Source organism: Ischnura elegans, chromosome 5, assembly GCF_921293095.1.
Source record: "Ischnura elegans chromosome 5, ioIscEleg1.1, whole genome shotgun sequence".
NCBI lineage: Eukaryota > Metazoa > Arthropoda > Insecta > Odonata > Coenagrionidae > Ischnura > Ischnura elegans.
The window spans coordinates 122,276,288-122,297,808 of NC_060250.1; the positions used below are offsets into that span (position 1 = coordinate 122,276,288).

Sequence of the window (21,521 nt, forward strand, 5' to 3'; positions counted from 1 at the left end):
GATACTACCGTATCGGTACCAAAAAAAATACCGATACAGGTATGGCCGGTACTTCGACAGCGTTGAAATGAAATTAATTGAAGCACTCACCTGATGCCGTTCCCGAGAGAACTTCACACTTATAATACACAAGTAAAACACCAAAACTTAAAACGTATGCACCGAAATCGTTTGCATGACATTGCCTTCGACGACAACTACGTCGCCATCACCCTTCTTATTATCAGATAATCGGGCTTCCAATAAAGTAATTTAATATTTGACTTATTCAGTGTATTCTTTCTACCTGGTATTCTAATTTTCCGAAATACCGGATAATTAGGGTAATGCGTACGTTTATTGTCAACTTATTAATATATTTAATTATTTACGAAAGTACCGGTATACCGGTATTTTTTCGCCGGTACTACCGGGGGAGTACTATTATTGCTTTTTAATACTCATCGCAAAAACACCGGTACTTTTTTAAGTACCGCCCATGCCCACAGCACTTGCGTCTACATCTACGCCAGTGGCGTAACTAGGAATATGCTTTGGGGGGGATGAGGGAGGATGAGGAGGGTTTTGTGGGGGCTACCCCTCTCAGGAAACGGAGAGTTCAGGAAAAAAAGATTGATAAAAAAACATCCCTGATTATGCATCTTACTTCATTTTGGCATTGGTGATGACGTCTAACGTTGAAACCATGGTCGTGATTAATGTGAAAGCACAAAGTTCTCCTTTTTAATGTTAATTATGAATCGCTTTCACCAAGTTACGCCTCAAACAATCAATTTCATTTTGGCACTTAAAATATAACTTGAAACAGATGCTGTAATGTATCAAATCCAATCAAGATTTTTAAATATTTTTATAATTTCTCTGAGGCTTGTGGGGGTGGGATGAGGGGATACATCCCCTCATCTCAGGTAGTATTTTTAATTATATTGAGCTATTTACAATACATTGTGTGCCTATTTTACAGAGTTCGAATCGGGCTGTCCTATCGCAATAATGTGGCTCTCTCAAAATACCTTGAACTTCAGGCAAAAATGTTTTGCTCTCGTAATTGCTATCTCATGACATGACCTACCCAGTGGGTCCATCTCTGGCAATTGCTGCTCCACGGTTCCCTTTTTTCGCTTGTTTCTTTAGTACACCACCTCGTTTCTCTCCCGATCCCGATGGGAATTCATCGAGAACCAGATTTGCAATGCATTTCAACAAATCACTAGATTAAACATGGGAATATTAGTCACGGACGAGGAAAAAAATCATCCCTTTTCTGCCTCTCTATAGTCAATTGCTTAAAGTACAAAAAAACGCGAAAGTTACCGCCCCCTTCTCATGAGCTGGTGGTAGCAATTGAGTTCATTTACGCGTTCGGTAAGAATCTTTCAGTAAATTAAGTTACCTCTGTGGACTGTGTGAAAAATTAAGCTCCACACGAGGACGAGGTGCAGCGGGGAAGCAGCAGTCCTCTGGGCATGTGTTCGTGGCGTCACGAACTTATTTGATAAATAGGTGAGCCTGAAACACACGATCATTTTTTTGCGTTCCTTCTGAGTGATAGCTCTAGTGATCATTTCAGTGATTGCGGAAAAATGATCGTATCTCTCAAACGTTTTCCCGCGATCGCTCGAAGGATGGAAATGCCATCCCTTACTCAATCACTCGCCACGTCCCTTTTTCCGTCGCGGTAACCATCCATGGAGCTCCGCAGCCTTTCGGCCAGTCAGGACGCACGAACTCTTAACAGCGACTGTAACACCACGTTTGGCTTTTCACGGAATTGTTGTTTAGAATACGGAAAGCGACGGAAGAAATGAGAAATCAGAAAGGGGCGGTGGAATGAAGGCGTAATTCAGAGAGTAAGAAATCGACAGATCACTTTTGTAATCCCTGAAAAGCTGTCACGGGAGCTATCGGTCTAAAGAACGGAAAAAATTATCGTGATATCAGGCCATGGGAAAGGCCCTATTCCATCCCATAGAAGGCTGATTACTGTTGACACTTCGGTCGTATTTTAATCGTTTTTCAAAAATGTCCGCGGTGCGGTGATGAGAGCAATGCGGTATACTTGTTTCCAATATTTTGCAGTATAATTTTTTTACTTGCGAGGAATAGCATCGAGCCTTTATGAATTTGATAGATTACATCATCATGCGCATAAATTTCGGTTAAAACAGCTCATTAAACCTTATTTACCCATGAAACTCAAGATCAATTTGTCTGTCAGCGACGCGAGTTGTGACCTCGGTAAACCAATTTAAATATTCGTGATCAAGGCTGTCGATGTTTCGTCGCGGATTACTAGGGTAGTAGGCGACAGGCAGAGAAAACAGAAAATTACGGACGTCCTTATTACAAAAACTCCATCAAAAACGAATATTATAATAAGTCGGTGAAGGAGTCCATTGTGTGTCGTGAGAATATGCATGGTTAGCGTGTGACGAGGTCCTATTCCCGGGCGATGCGTGATGCCCTCCTCTATGGGGTGGGGTTGGTTAGGCATGGCCACTAGTGAGTGCCTCATGCGGCTCCCCGCCCGCATTACTTCCCTGCCTGTTTCATGATCACCGGAAGCGTGACGCTGCGGATCTCGTCCCTATTAAACATCCGAAGAGTGAGTCATCACCGAGCCGTTGTTTTGCAACCCCTGCGCGGGTTGGCGGCCGCGCGCAGCCCAAGGACTTGTCGGTTGATATGGCGATTCACATCGCCCCTTAGTTTCTTAAATTTCGGATCTGTGTACCCAAACCTAGTGTCTAAATTTGATGGATCCAAATGCACACAACACCGTAAAGGTTTTTTTTCGATCTGATAGCGGAATATAGTAAAATTCGCAAATAACGATCACGCATGTAACTAAATCCCGAAAATAACGAGGTGAGTTTCCGCTCTCTAAGACTTTCCTATATGATTGCCAATGTTAATTTCTCCGTATTATTCGAGTTCGGATGATGGGAAGTCCCCTCCATTACGAACTATTCTTTGGTTCCTTGGGGAATTATTTCCTCTTTCATAAAGAAATTAAGGTCATCTTCGCTACTAAACCGTTCATTAACTTATCATCAATTATTCTCACGGGTGGCCACCATCACATAGTTTTATTGTTGATCTTGAAATGCTTTCCTTCACAGCCGTTTGGTGGAAAGGGGTGATGGTTAATTGTTATGGATCTGTTGCTTAAATAAAGACGATTTATGGAATATTAGCTGGCAGTCGTGTATGCTATGTATCGGGAAAAGTCTATATTATGAATATAACGAAATCCCGTTAATAGTAAAATAGAACTATTGTCCCCTTAAATTCGTTACCATCGAGTTCTACTGTATTACCAATGATGGTGGCACGTTACGCCACCTCTAATGACTTGGTACCTACTTTTATTCTACCCGGTATGGGGTGATTAACCATGTGAACTATTTAATACGAAATTCCCCTTCTTAACTGTTGGTTAATCTCTTTTTTGAGTTGAAGTAAATACAGCGGTTCTTAAATTTTCAGATGGAGTTTTTATATTGTGCATATTTGTCTGCTATTATTCCTTAATTTGAGGAACCTCAGTGAATTCTTTGGCGAAGCTTATGAATTCATCGCAACATCTCGGAGGGATTATATTTTGCATCTAGCGTCTACACGTGTAAATTACTCAAGGTGAGTAACCATGAGGCAATGGAAAATTACCAACGGAATTTTTATTAGATAATGGCTTCGGCATGGCAATGATTAGTTACGTGAAAGACGGAATGGCGGGATTCGAGGTCATGCGCCTCGTGGCTATATAATCCGTTGCTACGTATTGTCCCATGGGGTAAAAGTATCCTAGTAAAATTTCTGCCGCCGCTATAGCTATCGTATAAAATTGCTTTTCTCCCTGACGGTAATCATTCTAAGGAATGAGGTGAGGGAAATTCAAACACGGTATTTTTTCTGCAGCCAAGGTTGTGAAGGAAGATGTCTTGCGCACCCAAGCTGGTCACTAGAACGGTGGTGGTGCATTCGATATCCTTTAAACGTTCTCAGTCGCTCTCTCGACTTCCTTCTCGCGCATTCCTTTCCTCCGCTATCTCTCTCTCACCCTTCTTTCCTCAGATGCTTCGCACTTTTTTCTCTTCCAAATGCGTACGAAGTTCATTCCCACAATTTCGCTCTCGTCTCTTAAAATTTGAAGACAGTGGTCTCAAGTACGGAGGCAGCGATTGGGAAAAGTTCTCCTGAGCTTTGGAAAGGATGATGGATAATTCAGAATTCCTCGAAAAGCATCACCATATCATCATAAGCGGTAGTATTGTAAAATGGTTGTAAAATACCGAACGTTCAGAAGACTGAATAACAGAAAATAGCTAAGGGATTAAATTTTACCTCAGCTTTCCGCTCCCAATTAATATTAATAATAATAATTCATAGCATTCCATTAATAATGTTACTGTTACCTTAAATCATGGACGCAAACAGATATGCCCCCTTATACCCTTCGCCATTTAGAAAATTGGTCCCACAATCTAACCCGAACTACTGACGACACTTTGTACATTCACATGAGAAGTCCATTCATGACGAGGTTTTCAGTCATTTATTTAGGGTTCCTCGCAAGCGACCCATGACCTAGTACAAATTCCTCATGGGAAAGCTGTAGTGATGTTGACAATATTTTTCCCTAGCCTCGAATTTCCCTTTTTCATGATCGAAGACTTTTCCTAAATAATTGTTAGTTAATTTAATATCCACGTTGCTTGATAGTTACCAATTCTTCACTGAATCATCTCGGTAAAGATATAGTCGGAGCGCACGCAATATCGTCAGAGCCTAAACTGCAAATGCCCTTGGTCCATCTTATTTCAGTTCCTGTTATCATAATCAACATGTTTTTACTCGGTATCCGTGGTAATGGTAGTCTACGAAAGGCTTATGGAACGATGTTTGGCATAGAAGAGTGGTGTTTGCTTTGAACGGTGAATGGAGATAACGGTGTAACAATGGTTAGTTACTCATAGACCGTTGTAGATAAGCTGATTGCGCGCACTATTCGATAATGGGCATCGACTGTAGTCGATGAGTAAGTTCCTAATTTGAAAGATGTTGTAAATAAGGGTTTCTTAGTCATGGATGATGATGGCCTTGAGATTGACAGTATAGAGGTGCTTGGAACACGGTAGATACGTGTTTTTGATGACGCGGTCTTTACCCTTATTCTATTTTTCTATTCTAAATATTTTTCAGTCAGTGTCGGATTATGAAATCCTTCACCGTTCGAAGTATTATCTACTCGGAAACGGTTTATTTATTAGATGATGCAAGACGTCTAGCTCCGTACTCTCAATTGAAAGTTTTTTTCGGCGGCGGTAATGTTGCTACATTTTGTCGGCGGCGGGGTAAAGTCCTCGCCTGCCAACCCGAAGGTCGCGGGTTCGAGTCCCGCCTGGGTAAGTTACCCTTATCCAGGGCATGGATGTTTGTGATTGTAAAATGTTATCAACCCCGATGTAAAGGCCTAACAGTGCTGTTTTCGGTGGTGTGTGAAATAAATAAAAAAAACTAAACCTGTAAGGTTCATTGCTATGAATAAAATTGTCTTCGATTATTTATTTTTAGTTTATTCATTGCTCTCGAAACCTCGTTTCGCTCGAAATTCTAGTCCGTTTTCCAGTTCCAGTTTTTTTTCTAGAACGATCAATTGGAGTGTGATTTATGGAAAATATTTCAATTGCTGTTAATGCCTCTTCTAAATTCGTCCGAAATTGTATTTTTGGCTTGGCTAGTTTGAACCCTGCCATTATTTTGCTTACTGTTATCAGTACAATGGTATTAGATTTATATAAGTTGCGTACCTTTTTCCATTAAATTGATGAAACTTTCATCGCAATTCTTAATGCGTATCTTAGGATTAGATGCAACTTTTTAGATTAGACGCAAATTTTTAGATTGGGTGATTAGATGCAAGAATATATACATCGCATCTCATTTCATCAAAACTCATACAAACTCATCAAAACCTTAATGATATTTATTTACCATTCGTATTTCTATTGTTCCTTACGAGGTTGTTTCTTTTCTATCTTTGGTGGAAAACTCTTTGTAATTGTTTTCTTTTTAGCGTCAAAGAAGCATCAAGTCGACTCGCTTGTTTGCATTTTCCGAATCGTGATCGTTATTGAATTTTAATGGGATGCGTTTCTGTCCAGACTCGGAGTTATTTAGTCACTTGAATTGATTTCTCTGATTCAAAGGAATGATAATGACATGCGTTCGGTAATTCAATACCTCCACTGCACAAACGCTCAACAATCGCCCACCGAATCGAACCCGTTCATCTAGTAGGCACTTTAGGGGTACTTACTAGTTGAGCGGATTTGATTCAGTGGGAGATTGTTGAGTGTTTGTGCAGTGGAGGTATTGAATTGACTCAGTAGAGACCTTAAATGTATTTCTAGCCCTATCGAGTCCTATTTACGTTATAAAATCAAAACAATTCAAATCATCTTATATCATAAACCAGTTTTAAATATTATCGTGTATGTTAGAACCCGTGTCATCCGAATGAAAATACATGCTCGCAGTGGCGGATACAGATGGGGTGGCCCCATCCCCATCCCCTTGCGGGTGCGCCCGTATTGCCGAACATTGCAAAACCACAATTGTAACTTTTTTATATCATAATATGGCATTGTCTTTTACATGTGTATAATCACTTTACATACAATTTTCTAGTACTCTGCCTGTGATTTGATAAGTGTTTATTACGATAATAGTAAAGACGACTCAAGATATATTTTGCGCCCCCCCCCTTTAGTTTTTTCTGTATCCGCGACTGCATGCTAGTCGATAATTTTCTCTTAGCCTTGGTATGGATTGTGGTGGAGATAGCTTTTTCCTTCAATTGGTTTGGGGTCGTCTCTTATGGACTAAAGTTACTTCGTGTGTTTGAAGAGGAGAAGAGGCGACGAGAGAGAGATAGAGAGTATAAGGTACTTAGGTTGGGGGTCTGGTTGGAGGCTATGCGCTGGCGTTGCGTCACTTGGCTGCGACCTTTCCTTGGTGTTCATTGATATGACCATGGGAACGGATCGCTTGATGCGCGAGACAAAGCACGCGCTTATTCTCGTGTGTGAGTCGGTGCGTGCGTGTACGTGAGAGGCGCATGGCGCTGCCTAACGCAAAGGGGGATTAGAAAGTGTTTCCCATCGATCTTATTTCATGATTAATGCAAGTCCAAAGGCCGTTATTGGCGCATTTCTTTCATAGATTTTCAAAAATGCTCGTAGCCGCGCGATGAGTGTATAGTGGTCCAATCTTCGTCAATATTTGCAACAAATTATTTGCAATCGTGAGGTTTTTGCATAGAAAAGTTTCTAATTTGATAGATTATATCATCACGAATGTAAACTTCGGTTTCGTATCAAGTTGGGATAACTGGTACGCTACTTCTCATGACCATTTGCAACCAACACTTTTCGCATAGTCAATCGTCCTTTGTTTGGGGTTATTCTGTTTTATTTTCTCCTACATTTTTTGGAGTTCTTTAATAGCGATTGACTTGTAATCATTTATCCATAATACCATATATTTTCATATGCCTGCTCTGTCGTCCTATCACCCAAGGCGAACTTAAATTTTGTATGTTTTCGTGTTACCTTAGGTTGTATTTGCGATCGCTCGCAAGACCTCTCGCCATGAGTGAAATCAGCATTGAGTTAATTGGTCGCCGCTTCAGCAACCTACCTTGTCATTAAAGGAAACTTTTTTCGGCGAGAAAAATTTTTGTTCGGTAAATCTCTAGAAATTTTCTGAATAGCCGATCCACGACTACGCCTTAATGAAGGTGTAAGGAAGGAGTTCATCGTCTACGCATTAACCTTTGCCTGACCATGCAGCATCCCTCGTATCAAGGTCGTAAGTCATTTGAGTCGAAATGGAGGACTTACTCGCACTCATGTTTCTATGGTGATATGTCCTCTCTTCCTCCTTTTGAAAAGATTCAACCTTATGAAATATTTCATCCCTCTTGTTTAGGTTATCTCTTATGAGTGAAGTGAGGCCATTCTCTAATTCAGTTAAGTAGCTTGACCTAACGCGCATATTCTCTATTATTATATGGTTTTGTGGTGGTATTTCTCTCGCCAACCAAGTCCAGCAGTGGTAAACTCCCAGCCATACGCTTCTTGACGAAGGTCTGGACACTATATTGGCGTTGAAGATGGGGGACCGAACCCCGCAATCCTGTTATCCTAGAAGTCGAACAGTGTAAAATTATGTCTCTCCTTATTTTTTATTCCTATCTTTGTCTTGTGGAGTGAAACTTTCATTTTCAATATATTTTGCTCGTTTTCCATTTATTTTATAGTTAAACTCGGTATTTTGGTGATATATCTCTGGCTGATAAATGCAAATTACTGTCATTACTCGGTGAAGTCGAGTTACAGTTTAAGCTTTAACAAGAGCGTCTGTGATGAAGGTCGTAAGACAACTGTGGCATAGAACATTGGACGTCTTACTCCCGCCCTTATTTTAAAGCGAGACACTATATCACTCGCTCGTTCCTCCTCCTTGGCGTTAATGGGCCATTACTCCGCATATTTTCTTCCTCTTTGCTTAGGCCTTGACAATGTCTCTTAGCTCTTCTTTGTCTCCCCCTTGCCAATCCATCGTGCGAAACGTATGCGGTTTCGGTTATTTCGGTCATCGCACGACCGCCTCGGAAGCATTTGCACCTCGGGAGATGCTGTGGTAGCGACTGCAAGGCAGTTGCATCAGAGGGCGGCGTCGCCAACTCCGGATGCCACGTGTCGGCCACTTCGCTATTGTCAGCACGTGTGAATCCGCCAGATGGAATTTTTTTGTGTTAAACGATGGGTGGGACGCATTGCATTAAGTGTTCTTGCTGTTGAAGACCGTCAACATAATCGTACTGTCTCAACATGCAGAAGGCAACTTGATCTGTTTTCATCATTATATAAATTTACATACTACCCGTCAAGCTACCTAAATAGGGGTGTGGTCAGGGCCGGTTTAAGCGGTAAGAAAAGTAAGCGGTTGCGTAGGGCGCCAAGCAAAAGGGGGCGCCTTAGCGCCTAGTCCATTGTTCAGTACTAATCCTACTACCTCTCAAGCTAATTATGAAGGGGTCGGCCGTAATGTTGTTTACTTTCACTAGAAAAATATCTAGAACCGGCCCTGGGTGTGGCGGGGGGTGTTAGGACACCAGTCGATTACAAATGAAAAGGAAATATTTTATAGAAGTTCCACTTAACATTTATTAAAGCCCTTAATGTACGAGGGGAAATCGAATTCCCATTCCTATCCGTTTATTATAATATCTCTCTGAATATATACTTTTTATCGGACCCGGAAATAAAGTTGGGTTCTATTATTAGGTATCATGTATACGATATTCTCCGTGTCACTCATGAAGATATCAATTTCCAATTACTCAAGCAGTCTTAGCTTAGCGTGTAGCCCCCGAGTCTGTACAGAGTGGCACCCAGCCTAATCCGTTTTAACATCTGTGTTGCTCTTTCTGTAGCATTTTTTGACTAATCGTGCAGCTTTCCTTTGTACTTCATTAAGTTCACGGATTAAGTCTTTCTGCACCGGATCCCATGCGATCGCTGTGTGACTGGAAGTAGGTGTGAGCGTATGAGTACGAAATAGCACCTCTCTTTTACCTTTTCATTCGTAAATCTTCCCATAATCTTCTCATTTAAGTGAAAATCAGTCTGTAAAACTTCAGCCTAGGCGTTACTCTGGTTATTATTAGCGATCAATACCTTTATTTAGCGGTTGGATTGGCGAATTTATCTAACATTGCTGCATTACCTTTCTATGGATGGCTGGCCGTAGCTGTAGCTATCCCTTACCGACATATTAATCGGAATAAATATCCTGGTCGTTCTTATCTCTTTATCTCCGGTATGGTGGCGAAAATACTGGTACTGATACTGGCCAGTTCCACAAGAAATGGAAATACAATAATGCCATTTGCATAAATCCAAAAAATTAAATAAAATACTATTCCCAAGTATACCCGCCGAAGCTTCGTATCTCTTCCAGCGCTATACGTTCTGTGTATACCGTAAAAAGTTAATTGACCGACGAAAATATAAATTGAAATTTAAAATTACTAATTTATTTCTACTGTTTCCAGCTAACAGAACTCAAATAGGAGTAATAGCATTGATGTTATAGCCCACTGAAGTGGATGCTTATTTAGCTGCGCGCTAGGAATGCAACGGCTATTTCGAATGGCACTTTCACGCTGGCATGTGCCGAGTAGCGTATTCCCTGGCACCTGTGACTAAGGGATTTTCCTAAAACCCTGTACCAGCCAAATCGTTCGGGAAGAAAGTTTATTTTCGGGTCTTTGCTTTATTTTCGGGGTCTCTTGACTACTGTGCGCTGCTGCGGCCAGCGAAGTTTTCCTATGGACGCCCATGTTTAATTAATGCACTCATCGCTGTGCTGTGTAAGTTATTGGAAACCTATTCGAAAGCGCGCGAAGTGTACGGCCTTTTTTGTGCCCCCCCCCCCCCCCCCCCAAGAAAGAAATCCTGGATCCGCCCCTGAGGGTCGCCACCCCAGTCCATCTTATCCCCCCAACGCATTTTCCTAGTTACACCAATGTTCCGAAAGGTCTTCTCCCGTAAAAGGGTGGTTTCCTATTGTTTTTTTATTGCCTAAATCGAAAGATCATCACTCCTGGAGTACGTATTTCACGCTTTTAGATTTTTTAATGACGATATCTATTTTTCGCGATTAAATGAAAAGTGAAAATTTTCAAGCGCGCGAAAACGCGACGGGGAAGTATGAATGCCTGGAAAACTCCTTGTGACGTCGTTCTGGTTCCCGCTGCCGCAAGTGAGGTGACCTTGGGACGAGGCTTGAGCGCTGATACGACGCAGGTTGCTAGCAGGTAGCTGAGTATCCTGCTAGCAGGTAGCGCTTGGCTTAAATAAGGATTATTATTCCCCTATCAAACGAAGGAAACTTTCCGAACTTAGGTATTTTTAACGTGTGATTATTAAGAGATGTGTCCCTGAGCTCTGTGCCTCGTGCATGCATTAGTAATCTCAGACGATGTAAAACTCCTATCTACTCGTATAGAAAGTAGGTCCCTGTGACGTCACGTGGAGTGGAATCGCATGGGCGCCAAAATGGCCTTTTTTCAAATGAGGATAAAATTGACCCTTGCCATTCGTCTAAACCGGTGCTTCTAAAACCAAATAATTTGTATATTATTAATACAATAATGGCGGGTAACGAATCGCTATCAATGCCTTTCGTTTTCTTTGATGAAGGAAACTACCCTATTCACCACCAGCGCTAATAATACACGGATGCAAAGCGCACGAAACAAAAGACTACGACCCTACGCGTTCCAAAGTTTCACTCTCATTTTCCCGTTAATTCCAAATCGACCGAACCCAACGTTAATTTTCAACAGGTTCCGTGCTATTTTTTTCTGTGACCTCCGCCGCTGACGCGCGTTGACTGAAATCTCACTCTTGACTAGTGCTTCGTGTGGCTGATTGCTATTTTTTTCTATGAACTGGCATTTATCCCGATCACATGTAGTGTGACCACCGGCCGGTCTTCCTCCCCTTACCGAGAAATACCCCTCCCCCCTGCACGCGTGTACCGGTTCACCTTCTTCCTTCTCGGGAATTCCTTGCTTAGCGATGAAGATTGAGGAGTGGTGTGGGATTGCTTTGGGAAGGGAGGGGGGGAAGGGTTTTGGTGAGGCCATCACGAGCGGGGGAAAGTCACGGTCACGGCCACTCCCCCCTCCCCCACTCGCGTTATCGCCATACCATGCGTACCCCTCCCCCTCGAAACCTCCTCATTACGGCTGCGAGATAAGAGTTAACCGACTCATCGGATAGAGCTAAACTGTGGAACCTCATAGCGGCTACCATAATGGAATGTGCAGTCTTTGTATTTACTTTAGAAACATTTTCATGATATCATAATTCTCCTGTTAGCATAAGAGACCGGTATTTGTCCGTTTTCTGATCCGAAGCCTACTTCTCGAGCTATCCACCGCGAAATAATCGCGGCCTTTCGCTGATAAGTTGATGACGTCACGATCTCTGCCTAGGGTGTCACTGCATCGCTGCTGCACCTTGGTCTTGTGCATGGGCCTCGTGTGGTTGGGTCTTACTTAGACTCCTGGTAGCGATTTCTTCTCTCAGTGAAAGGTTCTGCTGGAAAGCGTGAACGAAACAGCTGTAATGACGTCACCAGCTCTTGAAAAGGGGTGGGCACTTTTCACTTGTCTTTTTTATTCTAAACCGAGACCTACGAATGGGGGAGAATAAGCTAACATTAACCGATGACCCACTCCCTCTTTTCCCTCTTGGTTCATTCATGGTTATTACACCACTGCTCCCTCTGCAATTGTGCCTTTTTGGATGCATTAAGCATTGGGGTTCACACTGTACATGTACAAAGAATGGCTTCACTTTTAGTCAAAGTATCAATTAAAAATTACTCTTTAGCAAATAAAGGATGAACATGAGAGCATTTCAATTAATTCTTTCCTCCTCACATCACATCTTTTGCTCTCCTGTCTCATTAAAAATAATAATCCATTATTCATCCTAATTCATTTTAAAAATCTGAAAACTTCCTTGAATAAAATTGATTGAAAGTCCATCCATTCCTATGCCTAACCAAAGTGCGACTGTCAAAATTGGTGACTTGTGCAAAACTGAAACCCCCCATGCAAGTATCCCCATGGGCATTACAAATTTTTAACTCACGGTCAGTGTGATATATGTTGTAAATAGAATTTTTCATTAACTAATGTTACTTTTCAGTGCTTTGTATAACTTAAACTAAATGTTGGTGTGTAAGGGGGATATTTTTAATTTTTAACTTATTTTAATCTGATTCCCTCTCTGTATTTGTACAGTTATTAATTTTACATCTGCTCATCTGAAATAATATCGAGCTTATTAAGTTAACTGTATTAGTGTCATTTCTTTTGTTTTTAGGGAGTGCATTCCCAACTCCCGGAAGTGACCCTTGTGGTTACATTGTTACGAAAGACATCAGTGTTTCATGCATCTATTAAGGTGACGTTTTTACTTACCTTTGCAATCTTGTGTGTTGCAGACGTCATACTCAGCTCAGCAGCCCCAGCCCATCCATGCGCAGCAGCAGCAGCAGGTCCAGCCCCAGCCACCTCGAGTCCCCACGGCCACGTCCCCGTCCACCACACACAGCAGCAGCAGTAGCAGCAGCAACACAGGCTCTCAGAGTGGAGGTATGCATGCTCTCACCCATCACCCATCTGGACGTCATTTTTTGTGCATGCAAAGCGATTAATGCTTTTATTCTGCAAGTGGGTAATCATAAGTTGAGAGACATTATTATGCTTCTTGAATTCACATATTATGCATGAAAGTATGTAGTTAAAGTTACCAAAAAATGTCATTTTGGTGGCAGATATTTACTTGAATTATCTTATTATCCGAGTTCCATTATTCACCATTAGCAATGCTTTTGTTTGTGTTGGCAACTACTTTGAAAATGAGGGTATAATTTAGAAAAAAAGTTGCAATGATAAATTTATGGAATGGATAGTGAGAGGGCAGAAATGATTGAAAAAATAGTTAACTTGACTCGCTTGTTCTTGAAATAGCACTAGTTGAGAGGGAGTACTTTGTTTTTTCAAAGATTTAGGAACTCTTATTCGTTCCTTCCTGATTATTCTGTGATTCATGAACTATAAATTAATTATTATACCAGGATGTTTCTAATTTCCACTGATAATGGTTTAAAAACTCCCTCTTTCACTATTTACATATGTAGTTTTATTATTTATGCTAGAGAGTACTAATGCATTTTCAAATTGTAAGTAAATACATAGGAAATCAATTGTTTCATTTTAATATCTAAAATAATTGCGAGGGCTGATATTGTTGTTGGAATGAATAAATTCCAGTTGCATTGATAACTGATCGAAGTCAACTGTTTGGAATGATAACTATTACGAATAATTGTGATCAATGTCAAGCGAATACCTTGGGGAATAGAGCACCTATTCCCACGACCCAAATGAAGTAAATTCACATGCCAGTGATTCAGTCTTTGGTGAGCTCTAGCCTCAAATATCCAAAGTAACCTTAAGATTATAGTACTTAGTGAGTGAAGATTCTTATCTGGATTTGTGTTTTCATTTTTCTCTGCAGGTGGAGGAAACAATGCTACAAATTCAAGTTTAGGGAACAGCGGAGGCGGAGGCAATAGTGGCAGCACTCTACCTGAACAGCTTTCGAAGACCAATTTATACATCAGGGGATTAACCCCAACCACAACAGACAAGGATCTTGTCAACATGTGTTCTCAGTGAGAATAGTTTATGTTAGATTGTGATGAAATGCATTTGGGTGTGAAATCGGAGGCTGCAGTCTCCTGGGGAGATTAATGAATGCTACTAAATAGTTTGGATGGTTTTATCAATTGTAGTATATTTTTAAATTTCATTTGCTCTCAGTTTCATTAAAGATTTAACTGAAATAACTGAAAAGGAACCCTTTTTCTATGCATGAGTTTTTGGGGTCATATTATTTATCTTGCTCACTATGCATAACGTTATAAGTTGGTAATCTGAGGTTACAAATTACTTTCACCATTTTCAGGGTGAAAATAAAATTTTTTGCTCTCAACTAAGCTAAGTTTACCAGGCGTAAAATCTTAATGGTTCATTCAGCCTCAAACAGCATTCATAAAAAATTTTCCTGGTATTTTGATCAATGGAAGGATAGATGATGTGAGAGATTATTATTATTTTAATGCAGTCATCTCTCGATTATATGTGCTTATGAGTGCAAGGCCTGCAGAATTGAAAAATGCTGATATTTGAGAATAAAATGAATGTGGCCTGAGTAAGTACATTGTATTTACGTGGAAAATATTTTGGAAAAATACATCAACATATGTATTTAGATGCAATATATTGAGAAACATCTAATCTGTTTATTGAGTTTCATTACTGTAACCTTCAGACTATTTTTCGAAATTGTATAAGTAGAGAGGATAAAACAGCTCTGATAATCTGTAAAATGTACTCGTATTAATAAGTAATTAATCAAGATTTGACTGCATATAAAATGTGAATGGTGGTATAGATATGGTGTTTATGCAAACTTCCCATTGTTGCTGGCAATATTTTAATTGCTTAGCTAGATAGCGTTAAGGAGGACAGAAAATTCTCAGAACTGGTTAAAATTGATTTTGAAACTACTACGTTTGGCCTGGAAGCTAGTTGTCTGCTCTAAATATTTTCCTTGGATTTTGATCTATTTTTACTTTTATTCGGCCATAATTTTTACACAGTAATATTGTCTTGTGAATTCCAAAAGTAAATTTTTCATCCTATAGTTTTTTTTATTATGAATTTTAAGAAAGAAGCTTTCTCTTATAATTGGTGAAGTCCTGTCATGGGGAATGGGTACAAGATTAAATTTCTCAGTGCCATAAATAAGTGATACCTCCTAATACTAATGATGCATGCATTATTGATATTGTATTGTCTGACATTATGGTGGTACTTTTAGTGTTAAATCCTTGAATATTGGCATTCTTTTCCAAATTTCTCTCCTCGTACAAGAGTTCAACCACTGTTTATCCTTGGCTTGCTTTGCAATAATTTGGTTGGTACTCCTAAATTAAACCTGTATTTTGGCCATGCATATAAGTATGTATGAAGTTAAGTCATTATTATATAATAATTATTTCCATCTAATGATAATCCATGTTATTAAGAAATCATGTTAACATTGATGGTTTTTTCCTCCTTTAAATAGTAAAATCAAGAAATCTAAAATCCCTAGTCTTTTCCTCTTTTTAAGATCATGAATTAGTATCAAATACTGCTATCCATCTGTTGAGGAAAATTCATTTTTGATTTTGATTGCAAGATTTTGACGTACAAAGTTTTTTCCTAGTTATTTAAAGTTTATAGAGCATGAAAAAGAATTATTGATGCTTGAACTTTTGGCAGTGATATAATTTTAACCCTATTTAAATTACTTTCAGGTATGGAACTATTATTTCTACTAAAGCGATATTGGACAAGAATACCAACAAATGCAAAGGTAAGAGGAAGTATGAATTTAATCAAATCAGTGGACTATTCTGAAATTAATGTTAAGTCATTATGATCTTGTAAGCATTTCATTAGATTCAATCATAATATGTAGGCAGTATTTTATTATTTTTTGGCTTCTCCCATTTTGGCTAAGCACATATGAATTATAGTCATTTATTGATTATTGATTGGAAATTTTGGGATTGTAAACTGTTCAATAAATAAATGAATCCATATCAGTGCCGTTAAATTCTAGAAATCTTGAAGAAAAAACTAATTACAATTTACCTCTGGTTTAAGAAATTCATGCCAATTAGATGCTTAAAAAAGAGTCATGTTTTTTGTATGATTTGAATTTTAAATTGTAGCACCTTATCCAATTTTTTTTTCATATAAGTATGTATATACAATTATATATTCCCCTATCATAATTTCACGTATTTGATTTCATTTGTTTCCTCTCTTTCTTGCTCTGTTTAAGGTTATGGCTTTGTTGATTTTGAGTCACCAGTGGCAGCTGAGACAGCAGTGAAGGCTCTCCAATCGAAAGGGGTGCAGGCCCAGATGGCCAAAGTGGGTATCTCGCTAGTGGTTCACCGTAGACACAGTGTACGTTGCATGCCCACCGGTTCATCGGTCGCAAGTACTCTTGTTTATTTTCCCCCGGCCCTCCCTCCTCTCTTACTCTCTATCCCAGGCCCTTTTGCCTCATGGACTTTGTCTTGGCAAATCCAACCCTCGTCCTTTTCCCGAAGGGTTATATTGCCTCTTAATATCCAAGTGTTAGACAAGAATCATTTGTCTGGCCCATTATTCCTAAGTGAAATGAATTTGAAATGGACTTCCTACTCAATAAGCCTATGAGCCTTTGGGACTATGAGCAATATTACCTATTTTGATTAATTTATTTTGATTTTCTTTGATGTTACTTTGAAAATATTTTAATTAGATTTAAAAAATCATTTTTCTCTCTGACTTTAAAATTCTCAACTTGTGTTCTCAACAAGTGTGAAATTTAATTATTTCTGCCATATTTGACAGCCATTGGTATTATTTCAAATATTTAAAGTAAATAAATAATTACCTGTACTCTCGAAAGAAATTGTGGCGTACTTCATCAGAATATCAGTCTGGTTTGTGAGCTATAAGCTCCCATCTCCTGTCAGTGTCATAGTAGCATTCCTTTAGTGGCCTATTTAATGTTAGAATGCATCAAGTAACTTAGACAATATTTTTTCATTATTCCTATAATCTGAGAAGTGAATATTTTTGGCACATGCAGTTACATGCCAGGTTTTAAAAAATTATCCTTGCCCACTGTTTATGAGGAGCTAAGTAATTTAAGCAATGTTTACATTTTGTAAAAGATGCAAAAATTATATGGTTTGCGTGACATGCCTTAGTTCAAAGAAAAATAATGGTGCTTAATGGATTGTTTTTTTTATTGGGAGACTGATTAGCCTGAATGGGAAACTATGAAATTTTTCTCGCAGCTTTGTGTTGGAGGTACTTATTAAGGTCACTCTAGTGTAGGTTTGTAATATTTGCTAAATAAGAGATAAAATAAGGTAGCAACTTTTTTGGGAGAGGTTCAACTGTTACGTAAGTACTCCTTCTGGAAGGGGGTAATACATTTTCTTTCTTTTGCTTACAAGTGGGAGGGGAATGTTATGGTACTGCTCAAATAAGGCTAAGAAGAAAGGTCTTACTCTCTTGTGGAGAAAGGAAAGGTGAACCGTAGCATTCAGTTGAGTTAAGAGAATGGAGCTCTACAGCTTCTATAGATTGACAGTTGAAAAAAGTCTCTCCAATGGCTGTAAAATTCGGCACATTCATCTGTACGAGAGAGAAAAACACATACTGTGTTGGTTAACGAGAATGGCGATTCCTCAAGAGAGATTATCCTTAGCCTCTGCATCAGAGTACTTTTCTGTGGTGGTTTACGGTAATGTTACTTCTTCATTGTTACTGCCTCTTGTACTGATGAGTGTTGCTAAATGTTATGGCCATCTAAGTCTTTTGTAACTGTCGAGGATTTGATTGTATTTGCACTCAAGTGAATCACTTCTAAATGACATATAATGCCCAAATGGTACATTGCATTATGTGTACCATTAAAAATTTATTTACTAATAAAACTACTGATGTGCTTCAATAGTATGCCTTCAATGGAGATCACGTTGCATCATGAGAGAGACTCTTCACATATAGTGTAAATATATTTATTTTTATGTGCGTAAAGCAAAATGAAAAATCTTACGTAAGCAATTGAAGGCAGGGATTCAATAAGTGCTTATTTTTGCTTACATGGTGGGATGGATGGCTCAAAAATGGCCAAATAAGTGCTAATGTAATGCTTGAACCCTCTTGATACAAAGTAGTTGAATAGTAGGGTGCTATTTCACTATATATGCCTGCACCTAACTGTAGAATTAATGTCCATAACTATTAAAAATGGATTGAAAATGCTAAAAAGTATATTTTTAATACTACAATACAAACCCATTGTAGACAGTCAACTATGTATCCTTGCGTATAGGCAACACTCCATGCACAAACTTGTAGGCAATAAGCAATGCACCTTATTCATTTCTTGTGGTCATCACTATTTTCAGTTCCTCTTATGGTTTTAGACATTTATTTTTAGGATTCTAAGACAATTTATTTCTTTTGAACTGTCTCTTCTGCTGACAAAATATGACCCTTTGAGCTTAAAATCATGAAAATTTGTTTGAATGATTCAAATCTAGCTGATTTTTTTTCTCACCCATTAAATTGGCATTTGGCCCATTGGATCTGGTGTCTTGAGATTCATCTGATTGAAAAATAATCTATGCATATTTTATAGTGAATAATCAATCATCCAAAATTTTTACCTAACACTCATACAAAATAGAGCTAAACTCTCACTGTATGTCGCATTAGTTACATCATGGAAATAGTTTTGCTTTCATAAATGCTGAAATGAAGATAGTTGATTTGGGAAGGGAAAAATTTTGAAGGAATGATGAATGATATCCATCATTCATGACTTTTGAGAGAGTAAATATTTTGTCAATTCACTTTCATTATAAATTTCGATGACTTTCATGAATCCCATGGCAACTTTTACACAAATTAATATATTCGTCTCAGCATGCCTGTTATACCATAAAATGTTGTGGGATTCACATTATAGTAATGAACTGAACTTGGCTCAGTTAGGAAAGAAATTTTTATCCAAAGTTTCTCGTTGAATTTTGAATTATCTCAAATCTTGAAGTAATATATCAATATCAAACTCAGAAATCAGTTTTATTTTTCTGCTTAGGTATAGAGTATTGGTGTGCATTATTTTAAATAACTGCTTAGGATCTCTTTTGCTGATTTTTTTACATTAAGTATAAATTTTTTTGGAGAGTTTTAATGCCAGAATATAACCTTTTTGTATCATTTTTCATGTATCTTAAGTTCTTGGATATCACCATGCTAGGTCAAGTAATCGCACAGATTGATAAAGGCTCCCCAGAAATTTTGATAGTGGTGTTTATTGTTGGGATTAGAAATGTAAGCTGTAGTTTAATGCTATGTTGGATGCCAGCTGCTTTTAATGAAAGTAAGCACCGAATTGTTTTATTAAGAGGGGCAATATTTTCCTTCATCCCAAATCTTTCTTCTCTGAAGTCCATCCTTAACTCTTCTTCTTCTTTCTTCTGAATTGAATTTGTAATTGTGTAGCTTTGAAATGGCAATCAATATCTGCATATTATTTCCATTTCACTGTTTATAAAATTATATTTTGGCCATGAATAACATGTGTAGAAACGTGCTGTCAATTTGCTTAGATTTCTTTTGAATGGGATCTTTGATTATCCTCTAAATTTTTAGACAGCTATGTTTGTGACTCTGATAAATGGTTATGACTGTGTCAAATCATTTATTGTGTAGCTGAATAGGAATTCTTACAAATCTGTGTAGCTTAGAATCTTCCTTTAAGACTAGTTTCTTCTTACCTGAGATTTGAGCCATTTAACTGTGTTTGTCATTATAAATTCATATAATTTGATGACAGTAGTTACCTTCTCTTAGCTTGGGCCTGGGTGATTTTTGCTTAGCTGAAGTTTTTAAATCAGTAATTTATCATTCAGTTAATTAAGCTCTTCTTTTAACCATGACAGACTAGTTAGTTTCTAACCGCACCTGTAGCTGATTCCTTAAACTGAATTGTGCTAGTAATGCCAGTAACATGATAATTGTAAAAAGTAATATTCACCCTATGAAAATTAACATTTTGGCTTTTTATTGGAATATCATTGTGCAATGTGTACTCTATTACAATTGCATTTAAATGAAGGAGACAGATATGTCAGAGTTAATTTTTCTTTCCAACTGATACCTTTCATGTCTTGTAATTCAGTGCCATTTTCATCTAACGTTTAACTTTTATTCCTAATTCAGCAACAGGAACAAGACCCCACAAACCTCTACATAGCCAACTTGCCCTTAAATTATAAAGAAAACGATCTGGACAACATGCTAGTGAAATATGGTCAAGTTATATCTACCAGAATTTTAAGGGACACAACTGGACAGAGTAAAGGTGTGGGATTCGCAAGGTAAGAAGTGCTAATGATTCTGTCAGCTTCCTGGTCTCATTTACTTGGATATCTTTTTTAAGAATACATAATTGTTTGTTATCTCAAAGGATATGCATGTGTGCGTACTTCTTATGTGTGTGAGTTCATATTTAGAATTTTCCCATTCATACTTCAACCCTTTAACTGCGCAAATAAGCTGAAATAAAGCTCCCCGGAGGCGCATAAAGATAAAAACAATATTTTTTTATTTTTGCATAATTTTATTAATTATAACTTTTTACTTAAGAAAAAAAATTTCATAAATATTTAAGGCAATAAGAATAGAAAGAGGTCTAAAAGATGTCCGCATGACATCTACTTGTCAAAGGAGGAACTTCTAAGCACACATGGACTGGGAGAGTAGAAGAATAGTTGAAATCGTCAATAGACGATGGGAGCAGTGTGCTAAGGCGATCGCTTATAGACGATGGGAGCAGGTTAAGGGTTAACGTTGTCCTTGATTGGGTAAATTGGACACGTGATTTCTAAGTTTGAAAAAAATTTAAGGGACTCTTTGTGACTTTTTACGTGTAATCATTTAACAAGGATCATTTTCTGGTGGAACCAATACTACAAAGCTTTAGTATCATTACTGCGATGAAGTGATGTGATAGTGTAAAGTTTTATTAGATACTATGAAGATTTTATATGTAAACAGTTTACACCTTTTCAAGTGATTACAAGGTATGATCATTGGACGTAAAAGTAAGTTTTACTTACCAATACCACAACAGAGGATTCTCCAATTGGCCTAAATGTGTTGTCACTCAATGTACATTTAAATGGACTTACTGAATTCACAACTCTCATTGGTTATGGCAGAGCTTCCT

The 21,521-nt window shown here is 38.4% G+C and overlaps 1 protein-coding gene across 8 annotated transcripts in view; it reads left to right on the forward strand.

Moving 5' to 3' along the window:
- The window catches only part of LOC124159492 (protein alan shepard), a 198,697-nt gene that overhangs the window by 154,353 nt on the left and 22,823 nt on the right, over window positions 1-21,521 (forward strand). For 6 of the 8 annotated variants that reach the window (XM_046535327.1, XM_046535326.1, XM_046535329.1 and 3 more), the window contains 5 exons: window positions 13,096-13,246; window positions 14,175-14,331; window positions 16,024-16,082; window positions 16,557-16,684; window positions 20,513-20,670. In XM_046535327.1, coding sequence (XP_046391283.1) covers window positions 13,096-13,246; window positions 14,175-14,331; window positions 16,024-16,082; window positions 16,557-16,684; window positions 20,513-20,670 — 653 coding nt within the window. The remainder of the gene's footprint in view (window positions 1-13,095; window positions 13,247-14,174; window positions 14,332-16,023; window positions 16,083-16,556; window positions 16,685-20,512; window positions 20,671-21,521) is intronic. The other 2 variants (XM_046535328.1, XM_046535331.1) reach the window with 1 other exon arrangement.